The following is a 25,890-nucleotide window of genomic DNA, read 5'->3' as shown; positions in this document are numbered from 1 at the left end:
TGATCAAGTAGAATTTATATCAGGATTATAGGGCTGGTTCAATATCAGGAAAACTATTAGCATAATTATTCATATCAACAATAAAACCAAAGAAATCATATGGTAATCTCAATAGAAGCAGAAAAACTTTTGAAAAAAATACAGCCCCTATTCCTATTAAAAATGCTAGATGGCATAGGGTTAAAGGGAACTTTCCTTAAAAATAACAAGCACTATCTAAAAGCTATAGCAAACATTATTTCTAATGGAGAGAAGCTGGATGCATTCCCAATAATATTAGGGGTGAAACCAGGATGTCCATTCTCATCATTATTATTAAATATTGTACTAGAAATGTTGGCTTTAGCAATAAGAAAAGAAAAAGAAATTAAAAGAATTAGAATAGGCAATGAGGAAACAGGCAGATAATATGGTGACATACTTACAGAATCCTAGAAAATCATCCAAAAACCTACTCGAAATCATGAAGCATTGTGTATTAAAAATAAATAAACTTAATACAATGAAAAAGAAGATAAACATAGGAGTAAGTACAAAATAAGAGACTGTCAAGTATTCAGTTGAGGTTAGGTGACCTTTAAATTGGTGTGGTCAGATACAAAATTCATGTAACACTGGTATTGTGTGTGTGTGTGTGTGTGTGTGTGTGTGTGTGTGTGTGTGTGTGTGTGTGTGTGTTTATAGGGCAGGGTAGGGGGAAGCTTCAGTCTGTCCTTTTTCTAAACTGTTTTATAAAATTTGTGCTGTTCAGTCAATACCTAAATATTAAACAGACATCTTAAAGAGTAAGTTGGTTTCATCAAGAACTTTTCATATAATACTTCCTGTAGAACAGATAATGACAAATGTTGGAAATTTGAAAGATTGCACCTTTGGAATGTGTACTCTGTTAGATTAATTTATTCTGTCAATTGATCAATCAGCCTTTACAGTAAGGCTAAGGCCAATGGATATAGGGCATATCAAAAATGATTGGCCTGTCAAAACAAAAGTCAAGAATAAAACTAATTTTAAATACTATTTTATTTTCAAAATACATGCAAAGATAGTTTTCAACATTCACTCCTGCAAAACCCTACATCCCAATTTTTCTTCCCCCTTCCTTTTACCCTCCTCTAGACAGCAAGCAATCCAATATATATTTAATAGGAATGGGTGCTCGATTTTATCAAATGCTTTTTCTGCATCTATTGCAATAATCATATGATTATCCTGAGGATGACTTTCTGTAATCTCTTTGCTAATATTTTACTTAAGATTTTTGCCTCAATATTCATTAGGAAAATTGGTTTGTAATTTCCTTTTTGTTTTCATCCTACTTAAGGTATCAGTAACATGTCTGTGTCATAAAAGGAATTTGGTAGGAGTCTTTCTTTCCCTATTTTTAAAAATAGTTTGCATAGTGTTGGAATTAATTGTTTTGTAAATGGTAGAATTCACATGTAAAGCCATCTGGCTCTGGAGATTTTTTTCCTTAAGGAATTGATTAATAGCTTGTTTTATTTCTTTTTCTAAAATGGGACTATTTAAGTGGTTTATTTCCTCTTCTGTTAACTGGGCACTCTATATATTTGTAGGTATTCCTCCATTTCACTTAGATTATCAAATTTATTGATATGAAGTTGGTCAAAATAACTCAATTATTGCTTAATTTTCTCCTTGTTGGTGGAAAGTTCTCCCTTTTCATTGTTGCATCTAAAATGTGATTTCCCTCTCTCTTTCTGATCAAATTAACTTTTTTTAATCTAAATTATTGGTTTTGTCATAAAATGACTTCTTAGTTTTATTATTTATTATTTAATAGTTTTCTTACTTTCGATTTTATTAATATTCCTTTTTATGTTCAGATTTTCAAATTTAGTATTTAATTGGTGGTTCTCAATTTGTTCTTTTGCTAGTTTTTTTAGTTGCAAGCCCAATTCATTGAGTTTTCTCTTTCTCTACACCCAGAGAGAGGACTGTGGGAATTGAGCATGGTTCACAAGGAAGCACTGTGAATGCTACCTTGGTAGAATTGAGCAAGGTTCACATTTTCACTCTGTTTATTTGCTTGCATCTTATTTTCTTTCTCATTTTTTACTGTTTCATTTGATTTTTTTTTTGCAACAAGATAATTGTATAAATATACATGCATATATTGGATTTAACATATATTTCTACCATTTTGCCATCTAGGGGAGAAGGTATGAGAAGGGAAGATTGGAGCACAAGGTTTTGCAAGGGTTAATATTGAAAAATTATCCATGCATATATTTTGAAAATAAAGCTTTAATTAAAAATGTAATTGGGGAAAATAAAATAATAATTTCAAAACAAATTGATTTAAAATTTTTCTCAACTCTCTGTGCTGTGAGAATGTATTCTGTGGCAATGAGTGATATACAGATGACAATTGGTGGAAAAAGTAGAGAATGGAGCGAAAGATCTTGCCTGTGAAAAAAAAATGTCAGTGGTCCAGTGGAGATAGTAGAATAGGTGGAGGGGAACAAAATGTATGAAGACTGAAAAAGTCAGAAGGGCCAGGTTGTGAAGAGTTAAACTGCAAATGACAAAGAAAAAATTTTATAGTTGATCCTGAATGTAAAAGAACAATTGCTATTTGCTTAATAGAGGATTAAAATGGTCCAAGCTTTTGAAAATCACTTTGGTATCTGAATGTGAGATGTGGAACTATATTGGAGACCAAAAAAAAAAAAAAATAGAAAAGTAGGAAATAGTGGGGTTGGTGAATGAGTGATGAGAAGATTATATAGAAGATATATTGTAAAATTAGGAACAACATCTGACAAAAGTATGTTTAATTGAAGTGAATAAATGAGGAGGTGAGATTATAGGTTGTGAACCTAGGTGACTAGGAAATTTAGTAGTGACCTCCACAACGATAGATAAGTTTGGAAGGGAGAGAGCCTGAAAGCTCAATTATGGGCATGTCTAAAATATCAATGAGATACCAGGAATACTATAAGACCCTGCTACTTTATCTCAAATCTCTTCCCAGCATAATCCATTATGCATTCTGCTGTCAAAATGATCTTCCTAATGCAGTGTGTGTTTTTTTTCTTTTGGACGTAATGATCAGTTTTGATGATGTTTTTCTTTTTCTTTTCTTTCCTTTAAAATATTATTAATTTTATTAAATAGTTTTTGGGAGAATAAAAAGAAGGGAACACTGAAGGTGCATTGGTGATGTAAAAATACATTGATAAATATTTATGTTAAAAAGAAAAAAATCATTGGTATATTTTGGAAACAGTAGTTTCATTTGATTGATGAGAGTGTAATTCAGATTCCAAAGGGCACAGAAGAGAGAGAAGCGATGACTGAATAGCAAAGATAATTTTTTTTCTTTCTTCTTTCTACTTCCCCTTTCCATTCCCTTCTCCCTCTTTCCTAAGAGTTCCCTTCCTAAAGAAGGAAACTACATCTTCCTAAAGGGTACCATAAATAATGAAATAATATCAATACTAAACGTGTATGAACCAAGTAGTATAGCATTTAAATTCCTAGTGGAGAAGTTAAGAGAGTTGCAAGAAGAATTAGACAGCAAAACTATACTAGTGGGAGATCTCAATCTTGCTCACTCAAAACTAGCTAAATCAAATTAAAAAAATAAGAAAAGTTAAGGAAGTAAATAAAATTCTAGAAAGGTTGGATATGATAAATATTTGGAGAAAATTGAATGGAGACAAAGGAATATACTTTTTTCTCAGCAGTACACGGAAGCTATACAAAAATTGATTATGTATTAGGGCATAAAAACCTCAAAATCAAATGCAGAAAGGCAGAAATAATAAATACATTTTTCCAGATCATGATGCAATAAAAATTATATGCAGTAAAAGCCCAGGGGAAAATAGAACAAAAATTTATTGGAAACTAAATAATCTAACCTTAAAGCATGAGTGGGTGCAACAGCAAATCTTAGACAGAATCAATAATTTCATCCTGGAGAATGACAATGAGACACCATACCAAAACTTATGGATGCAGCCAAAGTGGTTATTAGAGGAAATTATATATCTCTAGATAGTTATTTGCATAAAACAGAGAAATAGAAGATCAATGAATGCAAAAAAGCATTTGGAAAAAAATGCAACCCCCATTCCTATTAAAAACATTTTGGAGAGCATAGGAATAAATGAAAGTTTTCCTTAAAATCATATAAATCATTAGCATTTTTAATTACCACCAACAATGTCCAGCAAGCAAGAAATACAAAGAGAAATTCTATTTAAAATAATTGTAGAAAATATAGAATATTTGGGAGTCTACCAGCCAAAGCAAAGTCAGGAACTATATGAAGACAAATACAAAACACTTTCCACATAAATAAAGTCATATATAAAAAATTGGAAAAATATCAAGTGTTCATGGGTAGGCTGTGCTAATACAACAAAAATGGCAATACTACCTAAGTTAATCTATTTATTCAGTGCCATACCAATCAACCTCTCAAGAAATTATTTTACAGAGCTAAATAAAATAATAACAAAGTTCATCTGGAAGAACATAAGGTCAAGAATGTCAAGGAAATCAATGAAAAAAAATGCAAATGAAGGTGGCCTAATTGGACCAGACCTAAAACTATATTATAAAGCAGCAGTCATTAAAAGCATTTGATACTAATTATAAGACTTTCAAGCATTCCTGATTAAATGACCAGAATTGATTTGAAAATTCAGTAACGGCAACAAGAAAGATATAATCATTCCACTGATAACTATATTCACCAAAGGACTGCAAAGATCCCATGATCCCATTATTGTGTACCCCAAAGAAGCCAAAGATGAGGGGGAAAGGGTGTTATGCTTCTTTCATAGCAACACAATTTGTTGTAATATAAATCTGAAAATAAATTTTATCCTTGATATTTAAGGAAAAGTTCAGCAAATGACTGAGAATAGATGTGATAAAATAATTTATTATAACTTAAGTACTGAAATATATGAAAAATTTAAAGGGGGAAATAATTTGCATGATCTGATGCAAAGTAAAAAATAGAAACTGGAGAACAAAATAGAAAGTATCTGAAAAACAGAATTCTGGTCAGGTATAGTGGCCCATATTGGTTTGAGATGATTGAGGTGATGATGTATTTCTTTCCTTTCAGAACAGTTTACTTTTTTTTTTTTTTTTTTTTAGAACAGTTGACTCTTAAGGGGGGAAAGTACATTTACAGTCACTAGCCATCACTAAATTAGTCAGTGTCTTGTATTTTTATGGGTGTCAATTTTCTGTTGGTAAATTGATGATGTATCAAGCCACAATGTTTATCATTAAAAGAAATGTTAAACCCAGAGTTGTTATGATGAGAAGAGGAAGTATGGTATTAAAGTATCACTTTGAATATAAAAAGTATGATGAAATAATATCTGTGTCTACCCAGCCCAGAAGTTTTCATCTAGATGATCCCCTGAGTTCCTTAGAGAAATAGAGCCCACATTAGAGTGAAAATTGTTTTATAAAGTCAGATCAATCATTTATTTACTAAATACGTATTGAGTACCAAGCACTGAGCTAAGAATAATAATATCTCAATTTAAAAATAAAGTGCTTATCCTTTCCTCCCTAATATTTCTCTGGCACATTCTGAGATATATATTTCCAGAGTATACTTGACAATGAGGCATGGAAAACTGTCAAGAAACATTCTATCTCTATACCCCAACTAGCCAAATTGTCCATGTTAGATTGATTATATATATATATATATAAAACATGAAAGAATTGGATTTGGGAAGTGATGTCAAATATTCAGCCCAGCAACATTCCCACTTGAGGCAGAACCAGATTAAATTATAAATGGAAAATATTTCAGAAAAATAAATAAAATGTAAGAAAAATACTATTACTTCTTAGTCAATAGGCAGCCTGCAGCTATCCTGCTGTAAGATTAGTGTCTCCATTTCTATTTGCATTTGACACAGCTGGGCTGCATGACCTTTAAAACCAATTAAAACTCTAACCTCCTAACATTCTATTTTCTGAAATTAATCATTCTTGTAGGATCTCAGTCAAAAGTTCCTTTTCATTCTAAACTAAGACTGAAGCAGACAATGAGTCATAAAGCATGAAAGTATAATGATGCTAAAAGGCATTAATTTTGAGTCCCGTATTTAGGAAATAACCTGAGTTCTCACCTAGTAATCCTAACAGAGGAAAAAGAGTATATTTGTCAATTCTCCCAAATTCATAGGGGCTCATTACACTTAGGTCTCTTCTACAGGGCCCCATTCCAAGGTCTGGGTGACCTTGATCTGACTGCTATGGCATCACAAAATACTCAGGTCTCCCCTCCAAATCTCTAACTAATCCTTTTCAGTCATTGAAAATTAGAAGGAAGGAATAATCAACTGATTGATCAGAGTGAGATGAAGTTAATTGGGATCTAACTAGAGAGAGTATGTTTGCAAACCTGTCAGAAGTACTTTTACCTGGCCTCTGCTACACTAAGCTAATACATCTGCTTTCTAAAATGCACTATACTTTCCCAGTTCAGAAAACAGACTTACAGAGAAGCAGGGATTAACTTGTAATCATCCAATTTAAAAGGGAAAAACCAAAAATAAAAGCTGAAGGACATTGATTTGAGATCCTACATGAGTCATTTGACTTGCAGAATACCTGGACTTAAAGTCCAGTAAGCCAGAAATCCCAGTTTGTGTTTCCAGAAAGGTAAGATGATCAGAATGCAACATTCATTCAGCTAATGTTGAGTTGGGTATCATACAGACACACACACACAAAAATATACACACATACTCAGGGAGGGAGGGAGGGGAGAGAGAGAGAGAGAGAGAGAGAGAGAGAGAGAGAGAGAGAGAGAGAGAGAGAGAGAGAGAGAGAGAGAGAGAGAGTTATAGTTCAGAATTTCCTTAAACATTTACATCCTTCTATTTCTTTTCACCAGTGTTCATTAGTTTCATTTTTTTGTAAATATATGTACATCATTTAACTCTCATAAAATTATCTATCTTCCTTATTACACTATAATTTGATAATCTTATTCAGGCAAATGCTATAAAATAATAACTTGTACTATATCATCGCCATTCTTTTCAAAGAATAGATTATGAGCCCTTAGTCATTCAAAAATGTTGGAAAGCTTTCCCTTCCTCTATTGTTTGCTTTTCTGTTTTTTTTTTTCCAATCACCTACTAAATAGAAGAATCATCCCTTTCATTCCTATGTTGTCTTTTGTCCAACTGAGTCATCCTGATAGTTTAACTCTTCCTCCAAGGCTTACTTCATATATACATATAGGTAAATATTTATTCATATATATTGGAAATATATATATATATATATATATATATATATATATATAAACATGAAATTAGAACTGAATGGGACCTTAGAAGTCATTTTCTAATTCCTTCATTTTGCATATTAAAAAAACTAAGGCACAGGGAGGAGAGTAATAATCAAGGTCATCCAAGTATTAGGTGACAGAGTGGGTACTTGAATATTCATTTTTTAACTCTAACTCCAGAAAGTTCCCCCCATTAACTAAGCTTAGAAGAAAAGGGGACATTCTGAGAGGTGGTAATAAAGCAGAAGAGCATGTTAATTGAGCAAAGACAGTCATGAGAAGTATAATGTGAAGAACAACAGGAAAATTGTTTATCTGGGCCATAGATTCTGTGAATAGAAGTAATATATTGAGTCTTTTGAATGGAGTCATAGTGAGTGAGAAAGCCCTTAACTATAATTAAAAGACCATATTATAATGGGGGGTAATTGAACCATTTTAAGGGAAAAAAAACAGAATTAAAGAGATTATTAGTTTCTCAAGCATCCCCAAACTACAGAAATGCAAGAAAAGGAATAGCAAGAGCAACAGGAAAAACTTATGTCTAAATGTAACACAAGGAAATAGGAGTGAATATGGAAACCTGATAGAGGTCACAGTGAAGATAGAGACAAGGGGCTTTATGAATAAAATCTTGTGATGTTCTCAGTGTTAACCTTTGCCATTTTCCCTGACAGGACCTTTTGGCACTAAGAAGTCAGTCTTCCTAGCAAAGCTAGCTTCTCAGTGCTAAGAAGCAAAATCCCTTTTCCTGCCACATTCAGATTTTGGGTTTGCGAATTCTTTCACATTGGACCTGTGCCAACCATAAGGGATTCTCACACCTCAATTCTCTACCATTAGAACCATATCAATAGCATGTGTTGATTTACATTCAACCTTCATAGTTCTTTTTCTGGATACAGATGGTATTTTCTGTCCAACGTCTGTTGAGAACCAAGTCTTTCATGGTTGATTAGCACTTGTTTTGTTGTTATGTACAATATATTCCTGATTCTAATTGTTTTTCTCAGCATCAATTTGGGCAAATCTTTCCAGACCTTTCTAAAATTAGCTTGTTCATCATTTTTATAGAACAATAATATTCCATTATCTTCATATCCCACAATTTATTCAGCCATTCCCCAACTGTTGAGCATCTACTCATTCTCCATTTCTTTATTACCACAAAAAAAGCTGCTATGAACATTTTTGTACATGTCTCTCTAACCCTAAGGTCAACTCTAAAACTGAAGTCATAAAGCATCATTATTCTGGTTGACTTATGTGATCTTCATTATCCATCTTTATAGGGCTATGCTAATGAATTCTGGGTAAAGAAATTTGTAAAAGCACCAATCATGACCTCAAAAGACAAATCATGAAATATACTTTTCACCTCCTAGAAGACATGTTGATTAGATTTACAGAATGAGGGGGCAGCTAGGTGTTACAATGGATAGAGTGCCAACCTTGAATTCAGGAGGACCCAAGTTCAAATCTGATCTCAGACACTTAACATTCTAGCTGTATGACCCTGGGCAAGTCACTTAATCCCAGCCTGGGGGGGAGGGGAAGATTTACAGAATGAGGCACATTTTCTGACAGGTATAAATAAATCAGATCCATATATTAACCATAAGTGCTACAAGATGGGGATTCTATTCAGGGCATAGGGGAAGTGGGTTAGTGAGTAGTGATAGGAATTTTTTAAAAATCAATTAAATTTTTGAAAATGTAAAGAAAAAAGGATGGGCAGAAAGAGACATAACTAGAATAATTTTGTTACTTCTTTGTTCAACTATTTGTATATCTACATATATATATATGTGTGTGTGTGTATGTATACATGTAGACAGAAATGTACATATCTGTATGCATAAATTATGTTTCTTTTAAGAAAACATAATAGGTCATATTTAATTATATAATATTTTCCTTTACCTTTGTCTTTAAAAAGTTTATTAATGATTAAATTCACAATATAAAATAAAATCCTTAAAAGACAAAAATAAAGACTTTTGTAAACATAAAATATGAATATGTCAACACTGTTATAGTTTTCAATCAATCACCTCATATAGAGAAAACTGTTTTTAACCATCAGATGAAAAAATCAAACCAAAGCAAATTAAATCAAAGGTCTTGGAAAAGGGGGCAGCATCGCTTTCCCAATAACTGCTTCTCCTTTAAGATTCTAAGGTCCAGGAAATACTCAGACATAGTTCCCCAAGCCACTTCTCTGAGGACCATGCATCCACACTGCATCATTCAAAGTTTAATTAGTAAATGGGGAATTATGGTCCCTGAAGTGTCCCCAGCATAAATAATTCCTTTTCGTAAAGCTTTGCTCTCCCTTCCTGCTGGGAGGCCAGCTAGCTTCCATTTTTTTATTGCACTCAACAAAAGTAGTTGAATCTGATTAAAGATGGCCCTGCACACTTTTTCCACAAAGTGTCATTTAACAAACACTAATGCACACACCTGGAATGTGGATTCCCGCATTTGCCTATGGGAAACTAGTTTTTATCTACCCACTGATAGAGTAAACTATAGAGTCAGTGTCTTCAAGACTTCTATTGAAAGCACCTAAGAGCTACAGTGCAAGATACAGAGTGAGGAGTTTTCTAGCTCATGGCCATCAAGGAAGAAGATCATACGCAACCCTGATAAAAGGAATGTTACAGAAGTTTCCAGGTAGGTAAAAGAGAAAACAGGTTTGGAATGGATAAGGAGAAATTTGGATAGAGATTGCTAATTTTAGGTAAAAACTGTTTTTGGTTCAACAATGTCCTTTCTCTTAATGATCCTTATACAATCAGTTCTCAAATTCTATTGATTCTAGATGCAAAACAACCCTTCCATTTTTCCCTCCATCACATCCATATCACTGTGACCTTTATTCAAGGGCTCAGCATCTCTCTCCCTTGAACTATTGCAATAATGTAAATAATTTCAATGGATTCAACCTTCCCTTCTCCAAACTGTGTCCAAAATGCTACTAAATTGATATTATAAAAATAGTTTATTGCCATGTAACTCCTTTAATTACACAGACCCCCAACATACAGAAAGAGAGAGAGAAATCTTCAGGATCACCATTCTATGGGGCACAGAAATAAATTTCTCGGAATAACCTTTCCTAATCAGAATGCAGCCTTATTTTATATAACTCCGTGTTATTTACTCTCTGTTGCATTCAAGTTTTCATGATGTATTTTATCAATACATGATAGGCCATCTTCTGTTTCTGATAATCCACTCTTCCAGGAACTTATCAGATCCACATGCCTGCCTGCCTTGGAGAATCTCTAACTTACTTCCAAGCCTATACTTTCTACACAAGATATTTCCAAGTTTCCCCACTTCACAGCGTTCTCTCGTTTTGAAACTGGTCTGTATTCTTTTAAAATGCCGGATATTTACTTACTTGCAGCAAATACATACAGACATTGTTTCATATTGATCTTTGTATTCCTAGTACCTCACACAAAGTCTTGAACATCCTTTTTGAATTTAATTTTTTCCCCTCTGAGGCTGGGGTTAAGTGACTTGCCCAGGGTCACACAGCTCGGAAGTGTTAAGTGTCTGAGACCAGATTTGAACTTGGGTCCTCCTGAATTCAAGGCTGATGCTCTATCCACTGCACCACCTAGCTGCCCCCTTTTTGAATTTAATTTAATTCAAGAGAAGAAACATTTCTTAGATGTCTAATATATGAACAGTACTATGCCAGGTAATGAAAATATAAAGAACAGAAGTCACTATTCTCCAGGAATTTTATTCTAATAGATACATATAACATATCTAAACGAGTTAACACATGTTGAGGCAGTGTGTTGTAATATCTAGACTCCTGGACTTTGAGTAAAGAAGTCTAAGATCCTATGAATTAAAGGAATAGGGTCACCCATAGCATCAGAAAAGGTACAGAGTAAAAAGTAAACCTGAGGTAGGTCTTAAATGAACAAATATTCAAATAGGAAAAGTGAAAGGGAGTTACAAAGCATACAAGACAGCAGTTGTACAGAGGCATAGCAATAGGGAGCAGAGTTCTGAATGCAGTGCGCTTTTAGTAGGTAAATTTAACTGGAACAGAGAGTATGGGAAAAGGAGTTATATGAAATAGAATGAAAGTGGTAGTAGAAGGGCATTTTGTGTAACACTTTAAATTCAAGGCTATAGAATTTTGTATTTATCCCAGAAGCAATAGGGAGCCATTGAGAGATATTGGACAAGTTTAGAGACAGATAAATTTGTGCCTTTAGAAAGATGATTTTGGTTGTGATATTGAGTATAGATTTACAAACAGAGAGGTCAGAATGGAAAAAACAGATTCCAAGCTATTGCAATTTTCCAAGCAAAAGGGTGATGAAGTGCTGATATAAAGTATTAACAATGTGAATGCAGACAAGGAGATAATTAGAAATGGAATTTATTAAGGTATACAACTGATTTGATACAAGGAACAGAGGAGATAAAACAGTCAAAGATAAATCCTAGATTATAAAACCTTGATTAGAAGTTCAATGTTAATCTAGAATTTACTGGGAAGTTTAAAGGAGGGAATTTGGAGGGAAGGAGGGGAGTAAGGGAAATAATGTCTATTTTGTAAACCTTGAGATACCAATGAAGCATCTAGATGAATATGGCCAGCACAGTTGCGATGAGATAGTGGAGCTCATGAAAGAGGTTAGAGCTGGCTATAAATGAAGAAGTTAGCTTTATATTATTTTTTCTGCTGTTGCTGCTACTACTATTATTACTACATGATAATAATAATATGATAGTAATATAGGAAATACTTTAAAGCTTGGAAATGTGAATATATTATACATGTATATTTTATATATATAATATACATAGTACATACATACCTATACATGTGTGCAATATATTTATATATACAATATATGTGGGATATATACATATATATGTATGCATACACATCAGAGATATTTTCAATCTTTAAAGGGACCTTGTTGGTTTCATTCTCCTATAATTCCCATTCTACAGCTAATACTATCAATAAATAATCAATAAACATTTCTTAATTGCCTGCTATGTCCCAGGCACTGTGCTAAGCACTGGAATTTGGCATTAATTAAGAGCGTTTTATTTTTTATTACTTATTACTAATTTTGAATCATTTTAAAGTTAGAGCATTGGATGCTCCATAGGGCAGTGGTAATATGAGTCCTATGCTTTACCTTTCTATTGATTCCATTTGATTTCCCCAAAGCCATATTTGCGATCTTACCTAACCAGGTCAAAACCAAGTTTAAAATTATTCATTCCTGTATATCTGTTAAACATCAAAGCATTTTAAAAAATAAACTGACAAAGTTAGTAAATTCATAAACGTAATAATTAGGTTTTAGATATCACATTTCAGAGATACCAGTCACAAGACACATGTAGAAAAACCTTTCAATTTGATGTTTTGATTTTCTGGGAGGAATTAAAATTAGTCAATTTATTACAAAATTCCTTTTCCCCACAAGCCTCAGATCTGAATAATAGTTTTTTCTGCCAAATATTATAATTATAAGTATGATATTTGGACCAGTGGGTATAACAGAGGAATCAGGGCACTAAAGACTTTAAACAGCAAAGTGATCTCAGGAAAATAACTTCATTTTGTTGTTTCGCATTTAATCTATGATAGATGGGGACAAAACCCATCAAAGATAGGGCCTAATAACTGGAAGTTCAAAAGAACAGCATTAGAATGACAGGCAACTATTATTATGTCTTTTATTAAGATCATTGATATTAACAACCTGGGAGCCTCAGACACTTATTGAAATCTCTTTTGCCCTGAAGTGTCTTCTTCAGTAAAATAAAAGTACTTCAAGTCTAGTCTCATTAAGAGCCATCTAATCCCCAGCATGCTAGTGGTAGTGTTGGTATTGGCAATTTTTATGTTGAGGAAGTAAAGGGGAAAATGGTTAGGGAAAAGAGGCCTAATTTATACTGATTGAATGCAATTGTGGAATCCAGACAAGTATGTCTCCCAGAGATTAAAGGGGGAGAAATCCTACCTCCAATATTATCATAAAATTAAATGAGAATACTCAAATTTCTTAGGATTAACTATTCATTTAACCGAGTTACTACCACAACCGGAATATGTTTCAATTTTCTTTCATCAATATTATCATACTATGCTGCATTAGCTGTATTTCTTTTCTTTTTGGGGGGGGAGGGGGCGCAGGTGGGAAACTTGTGGTTTCCTCTATGTAGGGAGAGAGAGAGAGAGAGAGAGAGAGAGGAGAGAGAGAGAGAGAAGAGAGAGAGAGAGAGAGAGAGAGAGAGAGAGAGAGAGAGAGAGAGAGAGAGAGAGAGAGAGAGAGAGAAGGGGGGAAGGGAAGAAAAGAAGGCTAGAGAGGAGGGAAGGAGAGAATTTTCTTTAAGGGGAAAAAAAATCACTCTAGACAGTGGACTCCAGAGAAAGTTATATAGAAAACATACTAGAATAAGTCAGAAAGAAATATATCTAGACACCAAATGCCTAATTGTCAGCCTAGATACTGTACTAGCATCAGGATATAGGGTGGATATCACTCTCTTTGCCTGGGAACCTTTCCCATTTGCACATACATACCATCAGGTAGCAAGTGGGGATGACATCATAGATGTTGGTCATTTAGTCAAGCATTTATTAAAGCATGTGTCAGACACAATGCTGAGTACTGGGATACAAAAAAAGTTAAAAACTGTCTCTGGTCTCAATGAGATCATAATCGAATGGGGGCTCAACATAAAAGAATAGGACCTACAATATATCTATAAAGTATAAATGGGAAGTAATTTCTGATTTTGAACATTAATTTTAACAGGAATAGCTGCAAGCCATGGAGAAGCTAAAATTTTAGCCCTTTCTTTACATGGCTGTCTCCTACTGCTCCCAGAGTCTGAATATAATGCAACTTTTACTCTTTATACTATTTAATAAATCTATCTTCATTTATTTGAAAGTAAAGTCTTTTTAAGTCACAAAAAGATGGAAGAGAATCCATTGTGATATGGATGTGCATAAACCATTTAGATTTCCATGCTTACCTTCAGAAAACAAGAGGGAGGTATTTAAAGAAGTTTGAATCAGGAAACTCATACAAGTCACATTCCAAGCTATGCTAATAGACTTGGGATTGGTATTTTAGGGCTTGTTTTTACCAGAGATTATAATCTGTAGAGCTATTCTACCTGATAGGATCCAGACACAATGACTTACTCATAGAGAACACTGCAGATTCCAGGGTGTCTTTTTCTTTTCTTTGGAAATGTTTTTATTCTTCTCTTATGCCATTGTTGATTCCAAGTTTCTGTAAAGAAGAAAATCATTGTTATACATATGAAACATATTTGTAAATCTTAAAGAGAAAGAAAGGGAAGCCTGGATGAGGAAAAAGATACACATAGAGAGGATAGATAATAATAGATGTGTAATAGGTAGAGATATAAATAATAATTATGATTACAAATATCATTATTACAGTAGCAAAATCACCAGCAGTCAAAAGTCATCATGCTGTTAAAAGGAACTGTATGTTGTTGTGATATGGGAGCCACCTATCAGTGGCTGCTGGAAGTCTAACTCAGACCTGTAGGATGGATCTTTTCATGTGAGAGAGTGATGATGATACAAGGAGGCTGAGAGGCCGTTGTGTTGTCCGACATCTCTCTCCTCTTCCCTCTTGCCTCCAATTTATTTCATTCCCCATCTACAAGGAACATCTGAGAAGGCTGCTTTGCAACGTCTTCAAGTTTATGATTCACAGCTGTGGAGGCTTTTGGAGAATTAATCTGCCCCTTCACCTAGGCATGCTCTATTAACGAACTATTGGTCCCAGGGTGGGTGGTTCTTGTGGCACAAGTCTTGCTACAGTAAAATGGGCCTGTAATCACATTGTTATAGTGACAACAGAGACAAAAAAAAAAGAAAAGAAAAAAAGAAAAGAAAACCAAAAACCAAAACCAAAACAAGCAAACAAACAAACAAAAAAAAACCACCCTGAATTCTCTCGACAAGAGAGCAATAAAATTAACTGTTTCAGGAAACTTATCAGCTGATTAAGTAGAATCATGATTATGATGTTGAAGATGACAATGAGGAGGACGATTCAGTTCTTCCATAAAGACAGAAGAAAGGCTATGTTTATGTTGAGACTGATACTATATTTTTAAAAATTGAAACTGAAGGTTGATTTAAAAAAAGATAGCTGTTTCATTAAACACAGAAACTTGTCTAGGTGGCACAGTGGATATAGGGCTGGACTTGGAGTCAAGAAGCTCTACATTCAAATTCAGTCTCAGACACATACTCTCTATGTGACCCTGGATAAGTCATTTTATCTCTGCTTCAGTTTCTCCATCTGTAAATGACAATAATAATGGAATCTACCTCCCAAAGTTGTTTTGAGGATCAAATAGATAATAATTGTAATGGTGTTAGAAAAGTGTTAATTATTATTATTATCATTATTATTACATGCACAAAAAGAAACAATTAAAAAGTGAAAATGAGCATTTAACCCAGTGTTCCTTCTATGGCAAGTCAAATGCCTGATTTTGTTGTTGTTACTGCTGCTTTAATTTTCCCAAAATGATTGAATATTTGGAGGCATGACATTTTAGGGACAGATGTAGTTGAACCCATTTTTTATACAAATGAGGGCTCTGGGAATAAATACCTTGCTTGAGGTCACACAAACCATTTGTAACAAAGCTGAGATGCAAATCAGGTGTCCTAACTTCCAGATGATTTTTTTTCCAAGTTGTTCATTATTTGAGAATCTTATCTGCAAGTTATTGGGTTGCATTCTTTTTCTCTTGGGAAATGGGCTCCATCAGGAGGGCAATGTTTCCTTTTGTTTTACTTTGCTCAAAAAACAATCATATCTTCTCAATGGGTCATAACAGCAAAAGATTGAGAGAGAAATCTGTTGTGTAACCATATTTGCTTTATTCCTTTCTTTCAGCTATATTCTAATGCCTAATCCTGTTTTAGGATTCCAATGGGAACTCAATACTGAAGGTTAATGAAGCAAAATAACTCCCAAGATGGCTTCATTCTCTTGGGCTTCTCGGACAAGCCCCAGTTAGAGACTATTCTCTTTGTGGTTATCTTGATCTTCTACATCTTGAACCTAGTGGGGAACACAATAATCATATTAGTGTCCTGTTTGGACCCCAAACTCCACACTCCGATGTACTTCTTCCTTACCAACCTGTCCTTTCTAGACCTGTGTTTCACTACAAGTGTAGCTCCACAACTATTGATCACCATGAGACGCAAAGACAAGAGAATGAGCTACAGTGGGTGTATAGCTCAACTGTATGTGGCCATGGGGTTGGGATCCACTGAGTGTATTCTCTTGACTGTCATGGCCTATGACCGCTATGCAGCTGTCTGTCGCCCCCTGCACTATGCAGTCATCATGCATCCTCGACTCTGCCTGTCTCTGGCTGCCACCGCATGGCTCAGTGGCCTCCTTACTTCTCTGATCCAGTGCTCTCTCACCATACAGCTTCCCTTGTGTGGTCACAACCAGCTCGACCACATCTTCTGTGAGGTGCCAGTATTGATCAGGCTGGCCTGTGTGGACACCACCTTCAATGAGGTCCAACTCTTTGTTGCCAGTGTGGTCTTCCTTGTGGTACCTGTCTCTCTCATTCTGACCTCCTATGGCTACATCACTCAGGCCATACTGAAGATCAAATCTGCAACCGGCCGTCGTAAAGCATTTGGGACTTGTTCTTCTCACCTGGTGGTTGTAATCATCTTCTATGGGACCATCATCTTCATGTATCTTCAGCCAGTTAAAAGCAGGTCCAAAGATCAGGGCAAGTTTGTCTCCCTCTTCTACACTATAGTCACACCTCTATTAAATCCTCTCATCTATACTTTAAGAAACAAGGATGTGAAGGGAGCATTGAGAAAGCTGATATTGGGGAAAGCTTTTGGATAGTTAACATTCTCCCTTCAATTTCTAATGGCTTAATTCTTCTCATCCGAAGTTCTAAGATAATCAAGGTTTTTTTTTCAGATATTTCCATATACATTAATAAAAATGAAGCAATTTTTGTCATTTATTAATCAATTAATTTTTATCTTCCATCCCATTTTATAAGTAGGAGAAACCTCTTTTGCCCAAAAACCTTTAAATGTAGTGTAGGTCACTTCCAATGATCTGTGATGAAGAAAGCCATCTACACCCACAGAGAGGACTGTGGGAACTGGGTGTAGTTCACAACATAGCATTTTCACTCTTTTTGTTGTTGTTTGCTTGCATTTTATTTTCTTTCTCATTTTTTCCAATTTGATTTGATTTTTCTTTTGCAGTAAGATTCTTGTATAACCAAATATGCATATATTAGATTTAACATATATTTCTACCATGTTTAACACATATTGGACTACTTGCCATCTAGAGGAAGGGGTGGGGGAAAGAGGAAAAATTGGAACACAAGGTTTTACAAGGATTAAAGTTGAAAAATTATCCATGCATATGTTTTGAAAAATAAAGTTTTAATAAAAAAATTAGTGTATGCTCCTGTTTTGGATGCTTAAACAATATCAGCATTATGGCTATACAATTTATCACTAGTACACCAAACAGTACAAAGAGATTTTTAAACATTCCAACAATGTATAAGGAAGGAAGATACATCTCTTAAGTTTAAAAAAGTCCATTATCTCTAGCCCCACAGATAGCCCCAGTCACTAGGAACACATTTTTTTTCAGCTAAGAAATTCAGCCCCTCAAAAATTTTCTTCATAATTTCTTCTCTAAAGAACAAATTAGACTCATTTTTCTCAATGATTCTTCAGTCACTCTCCAAAATAGCAGTTCACTAATAGTCTCTCAGGGGAAAAAAAAGTCATTCTTAGTCCTTTGTCTCTATGCCTCCCAAGTTTTGAAAATGAAAATTCGATTATGTTCTTAATGTGTAATACATTATATAAATTATAAAATTATATTATGTAATATAATTTTGAAATCAGATAGCAAAATGAGTTAAAGTACAACAAAAGACAAGTCATGATATGATATAAATATATCTATATAGTATACACATATTTTCTGTTGCATGTTCATTTTCTTATCTTTTCTTGTGTTCTTAACAATATACTTGCAGGACTTGGAATAAGGGTCCATAGTTTTTAAGATACAAAATTTAGAGTGAGAAGAGAATCATAAAGCAATAGAGTCCAAACCCTCATTAATAGATGAAAGAAAATGAAGTGCAGAGATTAATTGCAGGTAGGAGACACCATAGTTACTTGTTAGTTGTCCGTTTTCGAGTAGGACTAAAATGACATCACTGTGTTAGAGTCAAATTACAATGTGTCTGATTATGTTAATCAGACCAATATATCTTGAAATGCTCTGCCACAGGATACACACAAATAATCTATATGAACATTTGGAGTGACTTCTCTAATTTTGTGCATTTCACATTTGGGGGCGCTAATTCAATTCTGTTTTTTCTCATAAGCACAGATCTTCTCTGATAAGGCATGTCTTTCTGGGCAGTCCTGTACCAGTGTTTCCCATGTCATACAATTGATTCTAAAATTCTTAAGAGACACCTTGAGAATGTTCTTGTATCACTTTTTTGGATGACTTTGTGGTCAGAAATCATGCTGAATGGCTTACTCTTCTCTGTGACATTAGACATGAGAAATTATTCATAAGCACCTAAACAAAAGCATAACGTTCCCTATAAAATACCAGATCCTCATATTACTGGGATACTTAAAGTGGCAGTATAAACAAAAGTCCCATCCACCACACTAAGGAAGATTATTGAAAGCTTTGTCAGGTAACCTTCTTTTATAGGATCATTATGTTCTCTCCTCTCTTGCTATGACTGAAAGACCACTGACTTGTGACACACTTGATTCCCTATCTTTTAGTTTTATCAATTGTCCTTGACTCCTCTCCATGCTCTCACTCTTGAAATTCTCCAGTTAAACTATTTATAGAACTTCCCTCTATATGAATTAAATGTGCCAAATAAAGGATTTTTTTCAGTATTGATTGATGCATTTATTTATCTTGTGAAGACTCCTTTTCTATCTCATCAATAGTCCCCTTTATCTTTCATCCATAGTTGTGAAAGATATAATTTACTACTCTCCTCAAATATTTTATGTGCCATTTAAAATATTTATGCTATTTAAACTATATTGTAATATATGATAGAAACAATGGCCTAAACCAATTTTTATAAAGCCACTTTTCCATTTTCTCAAGTTTTTTAACCAGTTTCTCTCTCTGTATCTCTCTGTCTCTCTCTTTTTCCTTTCTCTCTCTCTCTCTCTCTTCTCTCAGTCTCTGTCTCTCCCTTTGTCTCTGTCTCTCTCTTTTTCCTTTCTCTCTCTCTCTCTCTCTCTCTCTCTCTCTCTCTCTCTCTCTCTCTCTCTCTCTCTCTCTTTCTCTCTCTCTCTCTGTCTCTCTCTGTCTGTCTGTCTGTCTCTCTCTCTCTCTATCTTTGTGTATCTGTCTTTCTGTGTCTCTCTGTCTCTTTGTCTCTGTCTGTCTGTCTCTCTTCTCTCTCCTCTCTTTCCTCTCTCTCTCCCTCCCCACCCCCCTCTCTCGCCTCTTTTCTTTCTCTCTTTCTCATTCTTAGTTTTGTTAAACCCTAAACCCTTTTTCCCTAATCTCTAAGAGAATGATTCCAAAAGGGTGGGGAGATATTGAAATTACCAAAAATCTCAGGAAGAAGAGAATTCATTAAAGAAATGGGTCATAAGCAGATAAATAGTGAGAAATCAAAACTGGAAAAATCACTATGACAAGTGGAATAGTAAGTAACATAAAGAGATGGAAATGAATTACCTTGTAATGGAAGGGTCAGTTGTGCTTATGAAACACAAATATGTATATTTTCAAAAGAATAATTGCAAACTATTTTTGAATTATTTTTAATTTATGGAATAAAATAAATGTTCTATAAAAGTAGAATAAGAAAATGATTGCACATGAAACTGCAAATCTACTTTGCACAACTAGCCCTTCCTTTTGAATATACAATAAAATTATGCATCACCATGCTAAGTACTAACTAAAGAACCATCATTTCATCAGTTCCACTGAAGTAACACCTTGTTGTAAGTATCCTTGTTTCAAGTATGCTTCTCTACATCTACAGGAGTTCTGGTCCTCTACAGGAATCTAATGATAACTTACAAAGTTTATATTTTATGTATCCTTTATGTCACATTTATGTAATATTTGTTTATTTGTTGCCTCCTCCCTTAAGATTGTGAGCTTCATGTAGTAGGGACTATCTGTCGTCTTTTGTTGTATACTCAGTACTCAGCATAGAGCATTAATAGATACTTAATAAGTTCTTATTGACTGATTGAGGATCAAATGAAGCAATGCCCTGCAACTCTAAACCTCGGTCCATGTCCTGATATTATTGTAATCCAAATTTGTTCAATGGTTAAATGAATTATGTGTGGAAAACCAGGTATCACCATCATCTCTTTCTTACTGTAGCTGCTTAAACATCTGAGAACAATTCCATTTTCTCTCTTCTCAATGACTCGAGTTCTATAAATATTTTCTCATAATTATTTTCACTCTTTTGGTAATTTTCATTTCTTTGCACTGTCTTCTTTACTATTTTCTGCACAATTTAAAATTATAGTAGTTCATTTAAATTTCTTTCAAAAAATCTGACAATGGCCAAGTAGGAGGAATGAATATCATCAAAGAAGATCTTAGGATGGGGACAGGCGTGTGTCTCCCAGTCATTGTTGACCCTTTGAAATTCTAAGGTCTGAAGAAGAGTCAGGCATCCCTCCCTGAGAGACTTCTTTCAGAACAATTTAATTCTGGGCATTTCTGGTGTTTAATTATGAAGTGGGGACTCACAGTCCTACATATGTCTTTAGCATCAATAATTTCTTTTCCTAAACTTAAATTCTTCCTCCCTATTGGGAGCCTTGATGCTCTTCCATTCCCACATGAGAATCTTTCAATAAAGTGAAACCAATCTAATTAAAGATGCCCCTGCTTAGCAATAGTCCTCAGAGTCTCCCTCACCATGCATAAATCTAGTGATATCAATATATAAAACAGAATTCCAACTTTAGATCCCTTCTACCCTCTGCTAGTTTGAGTAAAATCAATGTTCTCAATTACTAGATTAAAAACAAATATTTGAGGTCTCCAGAGAGTCATACAGATTGAGGAGTTGTCTAGTGCATAGCCATTAGGGAAGAAGATAGTGGCTAACAATGATAAGGGGCATTTTAAAGAAGTTGTCAGATGGATAATAGAAAAGAAGAATTGGAGGGAATTCACATTTATAATCTATTGATTATCAGTAAATATTATCATCAATTTGACAATTCAAAACAGCAAACATCAAGACAAGGATTGACTTTTTTTTGGTAAGTATTACTAAATTATAGTTCAGTACACTGGTTATAGTTTGCCTATATTTTATGGAGTTTTTAAATAAGATATAGGATACTTTGCTTGGGGGAAAATGGATGGATAGAGATTATAATCCAATTTTAAAACTGGTTGGCCAATTCAAGAGGTCTCCAATAATCTATGCTGAGTTATGTGCCCAGTATACCCTTTTAAAGCTTTTTTTTCAATGATTTGGACAAAGGCATAAATCAAATATTCATTAAGTTTGTAGAATTCAAAAACTTTTGAGATAGAGCTAACATTCCAAATAACAGAAGCAAGATCCAAAAGTTCTACTAGGTAAAACATTGAGCTGAATTGAATAAGATGATTCAAGAACAACAGATATAAAGGGCTTACACTTGGGTTTAAAAATATAAACTGTATAAGCAGAAGAGGTCTAACAAGTGGTTCAACAGAAATTGTTCTATCAAAGATCTTGTGGTTTTAATGAAACAATCATAATCTGAACCAGCAGTAGTATGTGCCAGTCCAAAATATGCATGTGATCTTACATTGCCCTAAGAAGGGCATGACTTCCAGTAACAGAGAAGAGGGAGTACTACTGAATTTTGCCTTTGCCTCATCTCAAATGCTGTATTTAGTTCTGGATACCTTGTTTTAAGAAGGATGTTAATAAAACAGTGGCTCCCAGGAGATGTTAACCAGGAAAGTAAAGCAGCATGAGTGTGTGTCATCTGAGAATTAGGTGAAGGACTTGGGGATATTTAGCTTGGAGAAGAAAGGAATCTGAACAGGTGGGTGAATTACAGCTGTCCTAAAATTTTTGAAAGGCTCTCTTGTTGTGAAGGAGAGATTAGACTTGTTATGTTTGGCCGTGGATGATAAAACTAGGTGGAAATCATAAAGAAACAAATTTAGACTTGATTTCTAGGGGATGGGAGGGTAGAACTCTTTTTAACAATAAGAACCATTCTACATCCCAGTAATGAGAGTCATTCCAAAGCAGAAAGAGCTAGATAAAAGGTGGCGTGGTTCCCTTTCTTGGAGGTCTTCAAACAGAAGATAGATTGCTACCTAGGAATATGTTAAAGTTAGGATTTCTTTAGTATGTGGCAAGGGCTGTAATGATGTAGATTATTATGGAAGTCTTTTCCAATTCTGTAATTCAACAACTGGGCAAAGTACGGTGCTGTATACTGAGGATACAAAGACAAACAAACTTTTCTTCATCCTCAAGGATTCTACTTTGGAGGAAAGAACACATGCACAGGTAAGTAAATACAATGTAATTTTTAAACAAAAAGAATATCCCAGGTTGAAGAAATCAGAGAAGACTTAATATGGCAGATGACAGATCCAAAAGAAGGCAGAGATAAAAGGGGAAGCTTCCCAGTTTTAAAGGATAAAAAAATGAAAATTTAGGTATGGCACTGTGATTGAAAGTTAGACTACTTTTGCTAAAACATAAGGTAAATAAAGGGAAGAAATGTGAAATCATTCTGGAAAGGTAGATGAGAGCCAGATAATGAAGGATTCCAAATGTGTGGCTCCTATGCTAGAGAAAATAAAAAGTCTCTGAAGGTTTCAGAGCAGGGGAGAAACATAATGAGCCTTGTGCTTCAGGATGTCCACTATCTGAAAGATGGATTAGAAAAGAGAGACTTACAGCAAGAAGAACAATTAGGAGGCTTTCTCAAAAGTCCAGATGAGAGGTGATGAGCACCTATATTAGCGTGTTGAAAGAAGAGGATAAATGACACACATGTTGTGGAGATAAGAGTTATAAGGCCTGTCAATTAACTGGAAATGGGGGTGTGATGTAGAGAACAGATTCAAGGAAGATGTCCAATGGTTATAGTATGAATGAGATCTACAGCAGAAATAAAAGAGTTGAGAGAAAGTGTGGAGATAAAAGTAATATGAAAAGATCCTTTTGGGCCCTGCTGAGTTTGATAATGTCTATGATAATCATAGGTAGAGATGCACAGCAGGCGAATGACATTGTGGTATAGATGATCAAGAGAGATAGGAGTGAGAGCTTAAATTTGAGAGAAACAATGACATAGATGAGACTGCTAAAACCAAAAAACAGATGAAAGAGTTCTCTTTGATTTTGAAAAATCTTTAAGGTTAAATCAAAGTATTGTGAGATTATGGCATCATAGTCACTTGATACTGAGTTATTTTTACCTCCATGCAATACCCTAACGTATAATTTCATGCAATTATAACAAGATAAAGTTAATGCTTGCTCGATTGTGCATTATTTGAGAATCAAATTAAGCTGATTTCAAAGATTAAGTTGATAACAAAACGAGTGGATCTATAAGCATAGGAGTCAGAATCAATTCTCATATCCCAGTTGGATTCAGCAGGAGATGGAAAAGTCAAGTGTAAAGGAAGGATTCCATTTAACACTTAGGGTTATAATCACAATTTAATTGCAATCACAATTTTATTCTCTTAACTACTTCACTTAATAGTCTTTTATTCAGACCTATTTTATTATCAAGATAAAGAGTATCATGAGAGTAGGACATTTCTTAGTAAGAATTCTGACTTAAAGGTAGCCTCTTCCAAAGCACCTTCATTATTATTCTGCAATTTATAATCATAGCTATCTGGGGGCATTAAGAGTTTATACAACTATCCCAGCATTTGTGAGACTATCCCAGGTTGATACAGTCAGTATTTGTGGGAACGGCAATGTGAAATCAAGTCTTTCTGAGCCTATCAAAGACTATCCTTTATAATACATTATATCATCACAGAGTTAAACTTGTAAGAGACTTTAAAGGTCATGTATACAATTTAAGCATTTTATAGATGCCTCTATTAGGAATATTAATTGCTTTATCCAGGATCACAAGGATGTCCAGGGTCTAAGACAGGTTTTAAGCTTAGATCTTCAAGATTAAAAGTCAAATGACCTATATACTATAGTTCATTGCTTCACATTATTGAATACTATTAGTTATATTACAACTAATAATAACAATTAGATTGTATCAATTTTAATTTTTGATGCAAACTTTAAGCTTTTCTTATCTTACATAAATTATTTATGATACGCTCTTTCATTTTATGATTATGTTATTATTAACAAAAGAAGGAGGAGGAGAGAGAAGAAAAGGATTCATCCTGATTTTCCTCTGTCATTTCTGGAAGGCAAATAATCATTTTCTCTAAGTAGTAGAAAATGAAAAAATATTTCTTCTATAAATCTTAAATTTGTCACAATCTATCAACTAAAATAGAAAATCCCACTAGTTTCCAAACTGCAGATCCATTTTATTGAATTCTTTTCTCCAACAGAACATGTATTTTTCATTTTCTTTTCAATGGTGAGACTGTGTTCTGCTCAGCCCCCTAACAATGATAGATTTGACTTTGCAAAAGAGACCTCAAAAGGTTAAGTTTACTAGTGATTGTTAGTTCATGTGAATAAGGATCATTCGATTGTTTATACTTATATTTGTGGCTCTGATACATAGAAGATGTATAAAATAGCTTGATTATATAAGGAGTGCTCTAAGATTATAGATAATAAAATAAAGCAGTTACATTATCTCATAAAAATTTTCCACAATCTCAAAGAGTTTTGCCAACAAATAAAGTTTTAGAGTTAGGTGAATAAAGTGTGGTTTGTTTTTTTTTGAGAAATGACTCTCCTGGTTTGGATGTCTGCAATATATTGTATTGGGTTATGTGATATATAAGACAATCAGAAATAGGTGATATTCCTGCTAGACTCTAAAACATGGAAGATTTGTCTCCCATGTGCCTATAAGTTCATTCTTCTCATTGAGATTTTTCCACATTTGATATGAGTGACTTTGTAAACCATAAAGCAGACCTTAATTGGTGCAATTGATAAATTATTACACTTGAAATCTGGAGGAGTCATCCTCATAAGTTGAACTCTAGCCTCAGATGTTTCTTACCTGTGTGATTGTGTGAAAGTCACTTTACTCTTTTTGCCTCAGTTCCTCAGCTGTAAAATGAGATGGAGAAGGAAGTGGTGAACCACTCCAGGATCTTTGTCAAGAAAACCCTAATGGGGTCACAGAGTCATATATGACTAAAATAGCTCAACGACAATTTCTATTGTTGTGTTGTTGTTGTCAGGAACTCAGATATATTGGGAAAGTTTCACATTTGGGGTTGGGAGAATTGGGTTCAATGATAGAATCT

The 25,890-nt window shown here is 34.2% G+C and overlaps 1 protein-coding gene across 1 annotated transcript; it reads left to right on the top strand.

The window, feature by feature from the left end:
* The first annotated feature begins 16,335 nt into the window (after positions 1–16,335).
* On the top strand, positions 16,336–17,265 carry LOC141551687 (olfactory receptor 2G6-like). The gene has a single exon (XM_074283608.1). The coding sequence runs from the start codon at positions 16,336–16,338 to the stop codon at positions 17,263–17,265; it is 930 nt and encodes a 309-aa protein (XP_074139709.1).
* Positions 17,266–25,890: the final 8,625 nt, after the last annotated feature.

This window comes from Sminthopsis crassicaudata, chromosome 1, assembly GCF_048593235.1.
Source record: "Sminthopsis crassicaudata isolate SCR6 chromosome 1, ASM4859323v1, whole genome shotgun sequence".
NCBI classification, from domain to species: domain Eukaryota; kingdom Metazoa; phylum Chordata; class Mammalia; order Dasyuromorphia; family Dasyuridae; genus Sminthopsis; species Sminthopsis crassicaudata.
The sequence above is the reverse complement of the archived record's forward strand: the minus strand, read 5'-3'. Positions and strand labels throughout refer to the sequence as shown.